We start from the raw sequence: 15302 nt of genomic DNA, 5'->3' as shown, positions 1-15302 counted from the left end.
GAAGTGACAGTTCGTGATGCCTATTTTGGAACAGTTACTGCTATTTGTTTATTCTAAATTAATAGGAAGTACTATTATGCAATTTTATGGATGGAAAAAACAGCTCAGAAAACTTTAGTAACTTTCAAAAGGCTACGTCATAGTCAGCAGCAGAGTCAGAATTTGAACCAGTCACATCTGCCTCCCAGCCCACGACACCTTGCAGCTGTCCTCCCATGGAGATCAGAGCAGTCAGAGGAAAGAAGGCATATTGATACCGTATCCTAATTCCTAAAGCCCACACAGCTCCGAATTTGCCTAGGATCAGTAATGGAATGGGTTCAGAGTTCAGCTGATTCAGAGAAAGCAATAGGATGACAGTGCAGCAAGTCTGGAGGCTGCAGACAGCAGAGGCAAAGCCTGGGAGCTGTGATTCAGAACTGAGGACCCAGATCTGGCCATGGGACTGGACGTTTACACAGCAGGGAGGCAAGCAGCTGAATACATCAGGGCCCCTTACACTGGAGAGTGAATATTTAAAAGCCTAAATGAAACCCACATGCTAGAGCTACAATATAATTAGTAACACCTGAAAATCATTGTACACACAAAATGATTTTTGTTCTCTATTCTGCTCTTTTTATTTGTTTAAATAAAGAAAATGGTTTGGCTGAGAATTATAAAAATTGCATGCTGCTTTTAACCTCTACAAATGGAGTTGTAGTGAGCTGGTTTCACCAACAGGCAATGGCCTTTTCTTGAATTTTTTGTTTTCTAAGTCCCTCCTTCTGGTATGTCCTACCCTGTATACCACAGCCTCCTGTTAAACCACCCACCCTACAGACAGTACCATTTCTACAAGGAAAGTGCCTTCTCAAGCTCCGACTGTCCTGTCACTTATTTTATAAATATCTCCCACTGGTGATAGAGATAAAAAGGAAGCTCTTCTCAGCATTCATGTGACTAACAGATACCACCTTTGATACAGTAGGCTTGCAATCGCCTGCCGTAAGTCTGTACTGTGCATCACTTCCTAATGTCCCTCTCCATATCTGAGTGCTACTCACCTTTTAATGCCCAGATGAAGGTCCTGATTTCTGAAGGGAGACATTTCCTACTGTGTTTTTGTATCTACAGCTCCTCATATGCATAGCAAGATACTTTTTCTCATTTTGTAATTCACAAATTATGGCTATGATACTGTTACTATAACATTTACTGAGCACTTATTCTGTGCCAGGCACTATTCTGAAGCTTTTTACATGTACTAACTTATGTGATTCTCAAGGCAATCCTATTATATAGGCGATATCATCCCAGTTTACCCTTAAGAAAAATTAAGCTGTAGAGGCCTAAAAAAGTGAAATTACTTGCACTAAACTGCTGCGCTACTTCTTGTTATGGTGTTGGATTGGATTGTGTCCCCCACAAAGATGCCTTCAAGTCCTAACTCCTGATATCTGTGAATGTGACATTATTTGAAAATAGAGACTTTGCAGATCTAATCTAGCTAAGATGAGGTTATACTGGATTAGGCTGGGCCCTAGGCCAATGACTAGTGTAAGGAGAGGTCTGGATACAAGGACAAAAGAGGAGAAGGCCATGTGAAGATGGAGGCAGAGATTGGAGTGATGCATCTACAAGCTAAGGAACACCAGAGATTGCCACCAACAACCAGAAACTAGGGGGAGTCATGGTACAGACTCTTCCCTAGAACTTCAGAGGGAACAAGGCTCTGCTGACACCTTGATTTCAGATTGCTGGCCTCCAGAACTGTGAAAGAATACATTTCTGCTATTTAAGCCACCTAGTTTGTGGTACTTTTTATAGCAGCCTAGGAAACAAACACACATGGTTTAGTATTTAATTGATTTCCAGTAGTTTCAGATGTGCTGGCTTTACCTCCCCAACTACAGTATATGCTCCAGGAGACAGCTACTAGGTCTTATATCTCTACTCTGTCTGACTCATACCCACTTAGTGCTGAGTTAAGAGGAAACATTCATTAAATGCACGTCCATTGGCACATTGAGTCAAGCACGTACTGCAAACTAACACAGCACCTGATGTTTTTGTTTTCTTTTGTCACAGTGCTGCAAATGTTTGCTACAGTTGTTAAGGATAATCATAGTTGTTTTAGCCAAAAGATGGGAACAAATGCTTGTAATAAACTTTCTTTTCTTTGGAACTTGAGAAATGTTAGCTCTTCCTCTGAGTCAGTATTCGCACAGAACAGAACCCCTTGACGGTACTAACATGGTGTGGGCAAAATCAGAAGAGGCTAGGGGACACCGAGAGGTTTATTAGGTGACGTGCCAGTCAGCATCAGCGTGTGAGACTTTTAGGAAGAAAAAAGGATTCTTGATGGCTTACATGCTAGACACCTTGTCACTGTGGAGCTCATCTGATTCCACTCTCAACTGTCAATTTTACAATCTCCTTGCTACAAAGGAAAATTCCATAAAATGACCAATGCAGAGTAAACAACTGTAATCCTTTCCTCAATTGATCCCACATCCACATAATTCCAGATCACGCCAATCTTACTGGCAGCAAAGCTCATTGAACTTGGCACAGACAGGTCAGTGTTTTAACTGTCTAGTCGAAGTGTCAAGTAGAAAACCACTGTCACCAACAAATCATAGTTCCTCCTGGACCTTGCATGCCTAAGAGAGAGGGTCCCGGGTCCTGCATGCCTAAGAGAGAGGGCCCTGGGTCCTGCATGCCTAAGGGAGGGGGCCCAGGGTCTTGCATGCCTAAGGGAGAGGGTCCCGGGTCCTGCCTGCCTAAGGGAGAGCACCCAGGGTCTTGCATGCCTAAGGGAGGGGGCCCAGGGTCCTGCATGCCTAAGCTAGAGTACCCCCGGGTCCTGCGTGCCTAAGGGAGGGGGCCCCAGGTCCTGCATGCCTAACTAAGGGAGAGGGCCCTGGGTCCTGCATGCCTAACTAAGGGAGAGGGCCCTGGGTCCTGCATGCCTAACTAAGGGAGAGGGCCCTGGGTCCTGCATGCCTAAGGGAGGGGGGCCCTGGGTCCTGCATGCCTAACTAAGGGAGAGCACCCAGGGTCTTGCATGCCTAAGGGAGAGGGGCCCTGGGTCCTGCATGCCTAAGGGAGGGGGCCCTCGGGTCCTGCATGCCTAAGGGAGAGGGCCCTGGGTCCTGCATGCCTAAGGGAGGGGGGCCCTGGGTCCTGCATGCCTAAGGGAGAGGGCCCCGGGTCCTGCATGCCTAAGGGAGGGGGCCCCCGGGTCCTTCCTGCCTAAGGGAGGGGGTCCCGGGTCCTGCATGCCTAAGGGAGGGGGCCCCGGGTCCTGCATGCCTAAGGGAGGGGGCCCCGGGTCCTGCATGCCTAAGGGAGAGGGTCCCCGGGTCCTGCATGCCTGAGGGAGAGGGCCCCCGGGTCCTGCATGCCTGAGGGAGAGGGCCCCCGGGTCCTGCATGCCTGAGGGAGAGGGTCATGCCCTCTACACTGAGCTGTTCTCCTTTCTACCCACTAGACCTGTAAGGGAGAGAACATAGTAAAAGTAGGTTAGAAGATAAAGATATTCTGCCCTGCCTACCGCACAGAGTCATCAGGAGGATAAAATGGAAAAAGCAAAAAAAAAAACTATGTGAAAGGATTTTTTTTCAAAGCTGTATAGAATCAGTATCATCATATTAAAACTATATAGTCATTCATTTAAAAAGTTAATAGAGCCCATGGAGAAAATGGAGAATGGCCTAAATACTCTCCAAGTGATTGTTTATAGATCTTGAGAAACAGGAAAACCTCCTCATTCCCTGCTCTCTCCTCCAATAGGGCTGAGGAAATAACTTGTAGAGAACTAAGGACTTTCCACAGTTCTGTGAGCCAGTAAGACTCAAGTAAAATGAAATCTTCTGTCTAGAATTCATTCATTTATTTGGAAAATATACAGTGCTGAATATGTTCCCAGAACTGTAATAAACCCTGGAGATAAATGGTGAGTAAAACGGCCAGGGCTCCTACCCTCATGGGAGAAATCGCTGTTGGTAACCATGAAGTATCTGAAGGTAGTAAACAAGGGTTGAAACAGAGAATGATGAGGGACAACAGCAGACCCCTGTGGATGCCGGAGACTGCAGACACTACCAAACCCTGTGTGTACCATGCTTTTTCCTGTACATATATACCTATGGAAAAGTTTATAAATTAGGCATAGTAAGAGAATAATTATAATATACTATAATAAAAGTTATATGAATATGGTCATCTGTCTATCTGAAAATATCTTACTGTGTTGTGCTCACCTATTTTCGGACCATGGTTGACCACGGGTAACTGGAACTGCAGAAAGCAAAACTGCTGCTAAGGGCGGACTACTATACCTTAGAGAGGCAAAGCCCAACTGAAAAGGCAATGTTTAAGCTGACACCTCAAGTGTAACAGGAACTGACTCATCTGGAGGGAGGGGTAGGAGATCCTAGGGGGGAATTCCAGGCTCAAGGAATAGCACGTAAAAGAATTTTACGTATTTGCAGAATTAAAAGATGGCTTGAGTAGCTGTATGAAAGCCAGTGAGGACGACGGATACTGACTGAGTTGGAGAGATTGCTGGGGTTAGACAGCCCAAGGGTGCGCAGTCCATGATAAGAAGTTTGGTTTTTACCTGAGAGCAGTGGGATGACATTGATGAGTTTTAAGCTACAGTACCATGCAATATGACTTAGGTCTTTAGAATATCATTCCAGCTGACACTGAATAAATGACTGGAAGGGGGCAAGAGTGGAAGAGGGGAGACCTGTTAGGAGGCCACTGCAGTAGAGTAAGTGACTGGTGATGAAGGAAGGATGGAGAGATGTCTAAGCTCATCCTACCTGCAGGCCCTAGGCAGAGAAAGTGTACACATCTTTTTTTTTTTTTTTTTTTTTTTTTTTAGACAGAGTCTCGCTCTGTTGCCCAGGCTGGAGTATAGTGGTGTGATCTTAGCTCACTGCAACCTCTACCTCCCGGGTTCAAGCGATTCTCCTGCCTCAGCCTCCTGAGTAGCTAGGATTACAGGCGCAAGCCACTACGCCTGGCTAATTTTTGTATTTTTAGTAGAGACGGGGTTTCACCATGTTGGTCAGGCTGGTCTTGAACTCCTGGCCTCATGATCTACCCACCTCAGCCTCCCAAAGTGCTGGGATTACAGGTGTGAGCCTCCACACCCAGCCAGCACACACATCTTTAAAGGGAATTTATCAAGGCATCTAAGGGCAGAAATGTCACGTGTAACTATGCATGTGAGGAAGGTAGAAGATGAATGGGTGGTGGAGAGGGAACAAGAAAGCAGCATAGTTTAGAAGGAAAGTTACAACCCGGCTTTGTAGCCAGACAGACACTGGAGGAAAGCATTGCATTTCATTCTGTCTCTGCTTCCTGCTCCCAGAACTTCTTTAATCCTAGGAGAGGTTGAGCAGGAGGAGAAATGGGATCTTCTGGACATTCTGGAAGGATATCAAAGTTAAGGAAGTTAAGTTTCTAAATATTAAGTACCTTACTATTTCCAAGACCCCAGAAATAACATAATCCCTTTCTATAAGTAAATGGTGTTCTTGCTGTGTTCCTTCCACATTAAGTTCTCAAGTAGTTCACTGACCTCGCGGTCCAAACATATTGTCCAAAAAAGCATTGATTTCATCATCAAAGGCCTTTAGATGCTCCTAAAAAGAGAAAGAAAAATGATTTAAATGGTTTTTTCTTTTCTTTTTTTTTTTTTTGAAACTGTCAAAACAAGTCACTACCAACAACATGTAATTGCCAGACTCTCCAAGGGTCCCAGCTTCAAGGACTTTTGACTGTAAAGACTTAAGGAAAGAGGACCAGTAAATGCATCCTCGCCTTTCACAAGCCTGTAAAGATTTGGAAAGAAACAATTCCTCTTATTTCCTTAGGCAAGAGGAGTCCTGGAGAACAGGCTTGGTGCATTTAAACATTGAAGGGTTGGCTGGGCGCCATGGCTCACACTTGTAATCCCGGCACTTTGGGAGGCTGAGGTGGGTGGATTGCGAGTTCAGGAGATCGAGGCCACCCTGGCTAACATGGTGAAATCCCGTCTCTACTAAAAATACAAAAAAAAATTAGCCGTGCGTGGTGGTGGGCACCTGTAGTCCCAGCTGCTCAGGAGGCTAAGGCAGGAAAATGGCGTGAACCCGGGAGGCGGAGCTTGCAGTGAGCCGAGATCGCACCACTGCACTCCAGCCTGGGCAACAGAGGGAGACTCTGTCTCAAAAAAAAAAAAAAAAAAAAAAAAACAAAACATTGAAGGGTTATTGACCTAAATTCCATTTACCTCTAAAATGCTTATAGGCAAAGCTGTTCCATAAGCAACTTCCCTTGTTATAATTAACAGTTGTGGGTAGGCAATAGAGAACGTCCATTTCCACAAAATATATTAATAAATCCAGTTTTTAAATGAAAATTCAGGCTGAACTGTATTTCGAAAAACTGAATCAAAAACTTTAAATAGGACTTGTTTTTCACGTAAGGAAACTGAGCATTACAGCTATTTTTTCTATTTATGTTTTGGTTGTTTTCAAACTGTTTCTTACACATTAACATCTACTTTATATTACTGTAAATAGTGCCACTTGGGTACACCAGATTAATTATTGTCACTTTCACTGGATTCAGGTGGGAGCTGGAATACTGCCAGCTTGGTCTGCTCTCACACTGCTCAAATCCCCGTTCAGGTGTTTCCCAGCCCCGCCACAAAGGTCTGCAGCACCTCCTCAAGCAACCGGAGAAGTCAGAACATTACCAGCATTTCCAGGAAAGGGATCTCTGCTGGGGATGTGGGGCCGGCGGGTTGGTCCCTGACTGTGTGTGAGCTGAGCAGGACAGCCTCGGGAAGTTGATACGGGGCACGCATTCGATTCAGCTCACTCTCCAAAAAAGGTGTAAGTGCCAAAACAGATGATTAATTTGCTGGCATCTGAAAAGAGGAGCTGCATGTTTGGTGCCTGGCACATATCACTTGGACCAATTCCTTATTTGTGACTCTGATCCTGAGAGAAATTTCAAGGAAACGTATGTCTTCGGGAACTTCAGAAAGCTTGGGAAAGAGGATGAAGATTAAAGACTAACATTTACTGGCACCTACTATTGCTGGCCAGCATATTAGGAACTTTATTTTCATTATTTCAGAATATCTTTATAAAAAATATCTGGGCTAAACCAAGCCTGAAAATTTTTAAACAGTATGTTCATCTTTGTTTCCATGCAGGACATCTCAGGAGGCCCCCAGATGTGACAAAGGTCAGTTATCTGAGATCTCAGTGTGACAGAATATGATCTGTGTTGCTTTAGAATGGGGGCAGATCTGACCAGAGGCCTCTCAGTCTTGAGCAAAGAATGTTAACCTCACAAATGTACTCACCATCATAAATGCCAATGAAATCTTTCTTCCATTGCTGCACCCACAAACAAATGTTTAAACTGTTTCAGCTTGTTTGCTAAGGTTCAAAATCCATTTTCCAACATTTGTAGAGCTAAGAAAACTCTAAAGGTCACAAAGCCCCTATTATTTCTATATTGCAAAAATTTAGTCACCGTGGAAGAAGGGCAGAAACAAAAGTAAAACAAGAGAAGACATGGAGAACAGAAAAGGAAAGAGATGAATAAAAAGAGGCATTCCATTCCTTCATTCATTAATTTATTGATTCATTAACCAATTATTTGAGGATTTTATATACTAGTACTGTTAAATGCCGAAAAATAAAGTCAAATGAGATGTGGTCCTTATCTTCACAGAGTTTTTAGTTGAGAGAGAGTAATACACAAATAAATAAAAAATTACAGTACCAGTGTCTTCAGTATTACAAGAAATGTGCTATAATGGATAGAGAAACATACTTTGATTTAGATCTCTTAAAAAGTAAAAGCTTCTTGGAAGAGATAAGGCTGTGGCTGAATTTTGAAAGACTGGAGACATTTTCCAGATGGAGAAGGAAAGAAAGAACACATCAGAAAGAAAGATTAACACAGATAAAACACATTGAGGCATGACTCCCTTGGGAAATATTTTTATGGCCAGGGTCTCTAGTGACCTATCTGACAGGCAGAACCACATCCAATGCTGGGAAAATTGGAAACCTGATAAAAATTCTCTATTTCTGGGTTACTTAATATAGTTAGTAAGGAAGTAGTCTAAAAAGGCAATGATGAGATGAGGTGATGTCAGGGGAACAAACCGAGGTTTACACTGGAATAGTAAAACATAGCATAAGCGCAGAGAGGTTTGCAGTGTTAGTCAACTGGGGTGAAATTAGGAAGGCTAACCAGGCAGAGCTTGGGCCAGGAAGTCCTAGCTGCACACTAGATTCTATGTGTAAATGTCAAGTATGCTGGACAATGTCTGAAGATTAACACCAACTTAGGAGCAGAGAAAAAGCAGCAAACTCCATGCATTTCATTGACACATTTTTGAAGAGCATTCATGTATATAACACTTTGTCATATATATGAAGGGAAAGGAGACAAAGTAGTTGACTGAAAAGTTTATGCACAAATTGGGAAAGTGAGACACAGAAAGTCGAACAGCAAAAACCGAGAGGAGGGGGACACAGAACTGCCACATGACAGAAGATACAGGCATGAGGACGCAGGATGGGTTTTTCAAGACGGTTACAATTGGGTGGATTAGAAGAAGGGAACAGTATAGCCCTCAGACTTGAGTGAGAGGCACTGGCCTGAGCTCCATGCTTTCAAGGCCCCCTTCTGGTCATCCTTTGGCCACATCCCTCTACAAAGCAAAAATAAAAAGAAAATAAAAAAAATAAAAATCCTTTAAGTCAAGAGATCATGCCTCCCTATGGCCACAACTTCCCCTCTCCAGATGACATTCCAAGTTCCCCAGGCCACAGAATTCTCTGCCAAATAACCCTGGATCCACTTCCAGAACAACTCCGTGTCCTTACAAGAAAGCTTGTGTTCAATGACTTGGAATTCAATTTGTGGCTGTGTACAGCAAATATAAGAAGAATGGCAAGACTGGTAGCAAGGAGAGCCTTATTTAATTGTGGAGCCCTGATTACTTACCATAGTGGGTAGGAATGTAAAATGGCACAACCACTTTGCAAAACAGTTCAACATAAACACACACCTACCACATGATCCAGTTTTCCACCCCCAGGTATTCACCCAAGAGAAAAGAAAGCATATTCCCATGCAAAGACTTGAACGCAAATATTCATAGCAATTTTATTTGCAATTGCTAAAAAGGAGAAACTCCCAAATGTCTATCAACAGGTGACAAATTGTGTATAGCCATACAGTAAATACTACTCAGCAATATAAAGGAATGAACAATTGACGTACACACAACATGGATGGATCTTAAAATTATTCTGTATGAAAAAAGTTACACAAAGATTACATACTATATGTTTCCATTTATATGAAATTCTAGAAAATATAACTTCTAGTGACAGAGAGCAGATCAGTGGTTGCCTGGGGACTGCAGAAGAAGAGACCAGAATAGCCTTCAAAATGAGGGTTAAATAAGGACATACTCATGTATGCCTAAGTGAGAGAATCTGGAACCAGCAGAACTGCACTTAGTATGCTAAACATGCTCTTCATGCCAAAGGGAAATGACTCCATATGGAAAGTAGAATTTGCAGAAAAGACTCAAGAGCACCAAAAATTGATCTATATATTTGAAGAGCAATATTCTGAGCACCCTACAGCAAACTGGCCTCCCCCACCTCATCACACCACTGTTACTGCCAGCAGCACCAGCACCACCTCTAATGCCACGTCCATCGCCACCACCAGGAATCAGTGTGGCCTAATACCCAGGGATGCCCTGGACCTGTCCCTTCTATTGGCAATAAATACACCACTTGGAGGTACTAGGGATCCATGTAAGGCAGTCTCACTGGACTGACTTCTGTTTTTTGTTTGTTTGTTTTTTGTTTTTTTGAGACAGAGTCTTGCTTTGTTGCCCAGGCTGGAGCAGTGGCGCTATCTTGGCTCACTGCAAGCTCCGCCTCCTGGGTTCACACCATTCTCCTGCCTCAGCCTCCTGAGTAGCTGGGACCACAGGTGCCTGCCACCACACCCAGCTAATTTTTTGTATTTTTAGTAGAGACGGGGTTTCACTGTGTTAGCCAGGATGGTCTCCATCCCCTGACCTGGTGATCTGCCCGCCTCAGCCTCCCAAAGTTCTGGGATTACAGGAGTGAGCCACTGTGCCCGGCCTCGACTGACTTCTTATAGAAATTTGAGAGGGTCTTCCTGGCTGTGGAATGTGCAGCTCCTAGTGCTGGTAGACTGGCTCACCATACACCCCTGCCTTCTGTGGGTAGTTGGGAAACACGAGAGCCAAGAAGGGCACACTTCTTGGGCATACTTTTTTGCCACCCTGATGTTGACTGGGATGTCCACCCATCCCTAACTCTATCTGTTAGGGCAAACCAGGGCATCTCAAATGGGAAGGCATTTCCCAGTTGGCTCTGGAAGGTTTAAGTCTGTGATCACTGCTTTATCCTCAAAACCTTGATGGCCCAGATTTTCTTCAGCAAAGGCTGCCTTGCAATCAGAATCACTGCCACCATGATTAAGGGCCATTCTAGAGAAGCTGAGGCAGGAAGCAAGGCAGAAATGAACCCTGCCATAAAATTCTGCCTGTGCTTTCTCTGGTCTCGAAAGGATAGGACTCTTGATTCCATTGTATTCTTTCCTTTCTTTCTTCTCTTCCTTTGATTTCCTTTTCCCCTCTATTTCCTTCTTCCTTCTTCCCCTTCTCCCTTCCTTTTTTACTCATTCCTTCTTTACCTTCCCTTTAAAAATTTACGTTTTAGGCATTTTCTGGTTTTTGGCATCTGTCTACCATGGGCATTGTGTTGTATAAAAACCCAGTGATTCAAGATCTTGATGTTTGCCCTGTTTTGTTGATACAGTTTTATAGAACATTTAAAAGACACATTCAATGAGAACAGCTATTTTCTAACACCAACTCAATGAGAACAGCTATTTTCTACACCAACTCACTGCTTTTTAAAATTAGCAAAAACCATTAAGATCACAAAACACACTGTTTGATATATAGCATCCAAAAAGACTTTGTCTTTTCTTTTTTTAATGTACATTTCAGAGTAAACTAAATGTGAAGTATTCAATGACAACAAGTCAGGAAATGGGATCTGATCAGCTTAGGAAAGAATAGATTTCGTACTAACCTGACACAATTCTAACAACTTCCCAGGAACCTCAAGGTCAAGGCTGAGCTGTACAGAGCTGAGAGAAGAAGAGGTGATATCTGCTCTCAGGGGCAAGGGAGACAGACTAGAATCACACAATGAGTCCGCTCCATTGTTCCCATGGCTCAGGGTGGCCTTCAAATGTTGAAACCTCTTTTGGCAACTCCTGGGGGGATTATTCCCGGCCAGTCTCTCACGTATTCGAAGAAACTAAATGTGTTTACCTTTGTGAATGAAACTGGGTTTAGAGGATGGATAAGAGTGGATATATAAAAATGCATAAAATTATTTGGCTGTCATGCAGCTGACTTCACACAATACGTATCTGTGCACATTTTACACTGACACCCCTAAACTTCCTTTTCGGGGCCTATCCACTCATCATCCCTACCTCCCGACTACTATTCTCTGTAGGGAGTAATGAGCTAAGTTGGAGGGTGAGGGTAGGCAATGGGTAGAAAAATCTTTCATGTATGGGAACTCTAAATTGTTATTATGTATTTCAGTAACATCGTAAGGCTGAAACTGTCTACCTTAGGTTCTAAAGAATCTGAGGATCATTTCTAACATCTTAGAAATGAGATGTTAATAAGCTAACCCTCATGGGGAGTAATACCGGCTACTGTTTATTAAACATTTAGTATGTGTCAGGCACCTGATACATACTCTCTATGGTTGTCACAATAACCTTGCAATTTGGGTATCTTTCCCAGTTTACAGATGTGGAAATTGAGACTGCAGACTCCAGAGTGGTGCTGTCAGGTGAGACTTCAACTACAATGAATCAGTGTTTTTCAACCTTCAGACTGAAGGGTTTCAGAGCTTGGATAGTGGAGAACAATATCTGCGGATCTCATGCTCCTTCCTTGTGCTGTGGTATCTCAGGATACCACAAAGTCAATAGTGGGTGATTTTATTTGCATCCTAGGTGGCCCTGAGGTTACAGGACTGTCCCATTCAATTAAGGTGATAAAAGGACTTTAAGAACAGAACTGTTGTTACAGTTTGGTTATGCTCCACTTCCCGCACATGGCTCTGTGTTTTATTCAGAGTCTGGCCAAATGGTAACTCCTTACATATCTCCCCATCATCTCAAGGGCCTAATTACCAAAGAAGAGGGAAGCATCTGCTTGTGGCATCCTGGCCTGTGGTGCAGTCACTCACCATCCCCTGACCTGCTCTATTTTTAATTTACAACGCGTATTACCCAGACTTTCGCTGGCCTGTTAATTTGTGTATTGTCTAGGTCCTCCACTAAAATCTAAGCTCCAGTTAGCCCCAATTCCAAGAACAATGTCTGGCACATAATGGGCACTTAATATTTATTGAATGAATTAATAAAATACTCATTCTTCTGAACCTTTACAATACTCACATGATATCCATTTCATATACTTCGCATTCCTAGTTATACTTTCATACACATGTGGTTTTCAGTGTGTTTTGAAAGAGCCTTAACATTCTTAACTCCCAGTTAATTCTCAGGGTCAACTGGATCCAATTTTATTTTTTAAATTTCTTTTTGGAAGTTTTCTTCCAAAGAACACAGAAAAAAATTGCCTATATATTTTTAAAGTAAAGCCAAATTTATTCTCTCTTGCAATTAATGTGAATAGAATGAACCCTTTTATAAGTCTATGATACATTATGGGATCTTAGTGATCTTATTTTTTTCTATAACTTAAAACATTTTTCTATTTAGTCATCCTAGGAATTATCACTCCTTATCAATAATTCCAACCTATAGTAAAAAATGTGAAAAGGTAAGAATAATGGTATTGCCTAGAAGGACAATGCAAGAGTCAAATAAGCCACCACGATTGCCTCATCTTTCACTTTTCTCATTTCTTTAACAAACTATTGCATCATGCTTCAAGAAGATACACAAGAAGTTTGGAGACACCATCTTTATGGACTTTTTAAAGCTTTCATTGAACACTGTCGAGAGTTCAGAATTTTTCAGGTTCTTAAACTTTAATATTCCTAAGTCACCTGGGGATCTTGTTAATGTACAGGTTCTCATTCAATTGGTCTAGATGGGCTTTGAGTTTGCATTTCTAACAAGCTGCCAGGTGATACTGAAGCTGCTGGGCTAAAGGTCACATTTTGAGTAGCAACAATTAGACCACGCACAGGCTCATGAAATTGGTTTAGATTACAATTAAAGGATTGATTTTTTGATGTGTTTCTATTACAAAAATACCAAGTCCTTGCTTACTTTCTACAAATCAACCAAGTATTTCATTATTATCTAGTCGATGAAATTCAAACTTGTTTATACTTATTATATAACCATTAATTTCCAAGCATTTAATAATTAGTGGGCTATACAAACCCACTTAGATAGTATCCATATTGCTCCAAACAGAAATAAAATCTCTGGGCTACTTGTATTTTACCTTATATTTGCTGTACCTGAATACACTATTCTGAAAGTGGCCTGCTTAAGGAGGGGTACAAAGAGGCTTGTGCCTTCTTGATCGGGATATTATACTTCTATTACAGTTATCACAACATTGCATTCAGACACTGCATCAGCTAGTCCTTGCCAACAAACATCACCAGGTTATTTTCATGTTAACTACTGTTGAAATCAAGTCTTACATCCTACACTTCTATAACACATTTTTAAAATAAGCTAACTAAACTAGGTAAAAGAAAAAAAGCCTCAAAGAATTCCTATAGTTCTGTAAGCCTTAAAGAATACTTTCCTGTAAGAAAGAAAATCAGAGTGAAATTAGATAACATAAAGCACAAACTTCGCTTTTTGGGATTTGATTTAGAGAAATAAATTGTTTACAAACCCCAATCTACTTGCCTATGCATGTATGTACAAGTACATATAGTATACACATAAGACAAATGTCAAAGAGCACACATTAAACTTAACAACAGGGACTACTGCTGGGGAGGCAAGGAGAATGGTGGGCATGGGGGAGAAGGAAAAGAGAGGGACTAACTCTTTACTCTGTATATGTCTCTATTGTTTTAGTTCTTTTTTTTTTTTTTTTGACAGAGTCTCGCTTCTTTGCCCAGGCTGAAGTGCAGTGGTGCGATCTCAGCTCACGGCAACCTCCGCCTCCTGGGTTCAAGCGATTCTCCCGCCTCAGCCTTCTGAGTAGCTAGGATTACAGGTGTGCGCCACCATGCCTGGCTAATTTTTGTATATTTAGTAGAGACAGGGTTTCACCATGTTGGCCGAGCTGGTTTCAAACTCCTGACCTCAGGTGATCCACCTGCCTTGGCCTCCCAAAGTGCTGGGATTACAGGCGTGAGCCACTGGGCCCGGCTTGTATCATTTTACTTTTTAACAATAAATCATTATCAATATGTTAATTGTATAATTAAAACACTAAAACTAAAAACTAAGGAAAAAACTATTAGCAAAATGACTTATAGAGGAAAGTTGTACATGTTCCTCCTTAAGTCTTAAAAAAAAATCAGTTTCCAATGGGTTGGTTTCTTCCTATCTACTTGAAATAAAAGGTGAGAGAAAGGAGATGATATCATGATATAAAATGACTAAAAAGTATGACCCTCTTTGAGAAATTCTTGACTAAGTGAAAAGTAACTTAAATATTCATCAAATATGTATTATTTTATATTGGTACAAACAGATCAGTGATAATAGTAATCAACCCAACTTTCTATAGTAATTGGCAATAAATGTTTGGATCAGTCTTGAAGTTCACATTACATATGCTAAGCTACCACAATCCAACTATCTTCAAAACATCAGTAAAGCCAGTCACTGTCTAGTATTTCCATATGGGTCTTTCCCAGATGCTCAGGGAAGGGGTACAAGAGGGTCCTTTAGCTCTTTAGTTGCTCCATTCTGCTTTATCTGCCAACATACCTCAGAGGAATAATATGATTCCAACCCCACAGTAAGAGAAGGATTTTATTCAACCCCAACAAACCCCTAAGGGGCTTCCCTCAGTGGATGTGCAGTAGTCGGTCCTGAGTGTTGGTCAGATTGCCATGTGGTAACAGTAAAACATCATTTTTCCCCCTAGTAGGTCAAATTCATACAAAAACCAAAACTCTAAAGCAAGCATGGTCCAGCGACAAACTCATTATTTTTATCATTACAAGTGTGGTTACTGTCACTATTATCGA

The 15302-nt window shown here is 42.0% G+C and overlaps 1 protein-coding gene across 4 annotated transcripts in view; it reads right to left on the bottom strand.

Annotated features, from left to right (window-relative positions):
• The window catches only part of ELOVL2 (ELOVL fatty acid elongase 2), a 60681-nt gene that overhangs the window by 21418 nt on the left and 23961 nt on the right, over positions 1–15302 (bottom strand). For 2 of the 4 annotated variants that reach the window (XM_045390523.2, XM_074038871.1), the window contains exon 2: positions 5579–5642. The exons of 1 other annotated variant lie outside the window; for it this stretch is intronic. In XM_045390523.2, coding sequence (XP_045246458.2) covers positions 5579–5642 — 64 coding nt within the window. Of the gene's footprint in view, positions 1–5475; positions 5643–15302 lie in introns of all 4 variants that reach the window. One more of the 4 variants, XM_074038870.1, reaches the window with a different exon arrangement.

This window comes from Macaca fascicularis, chromosome 4 (assembly GCF_037993035.2).
Source record: "Macaca fascicularis isolate 582-1 chromosome 4, T2T-MFA8v1.1".
Lineage (NCBI taxonomy): Eukaryota > Metazoa > Chordata > Mammalia > Primates > Cercopithecidae > Macaca > Macaca fascicularis.
Note: the sequence above shows the minus strand (reverse complement) of the source record. Positions and strands in the feature narration are given on the sequence as shown.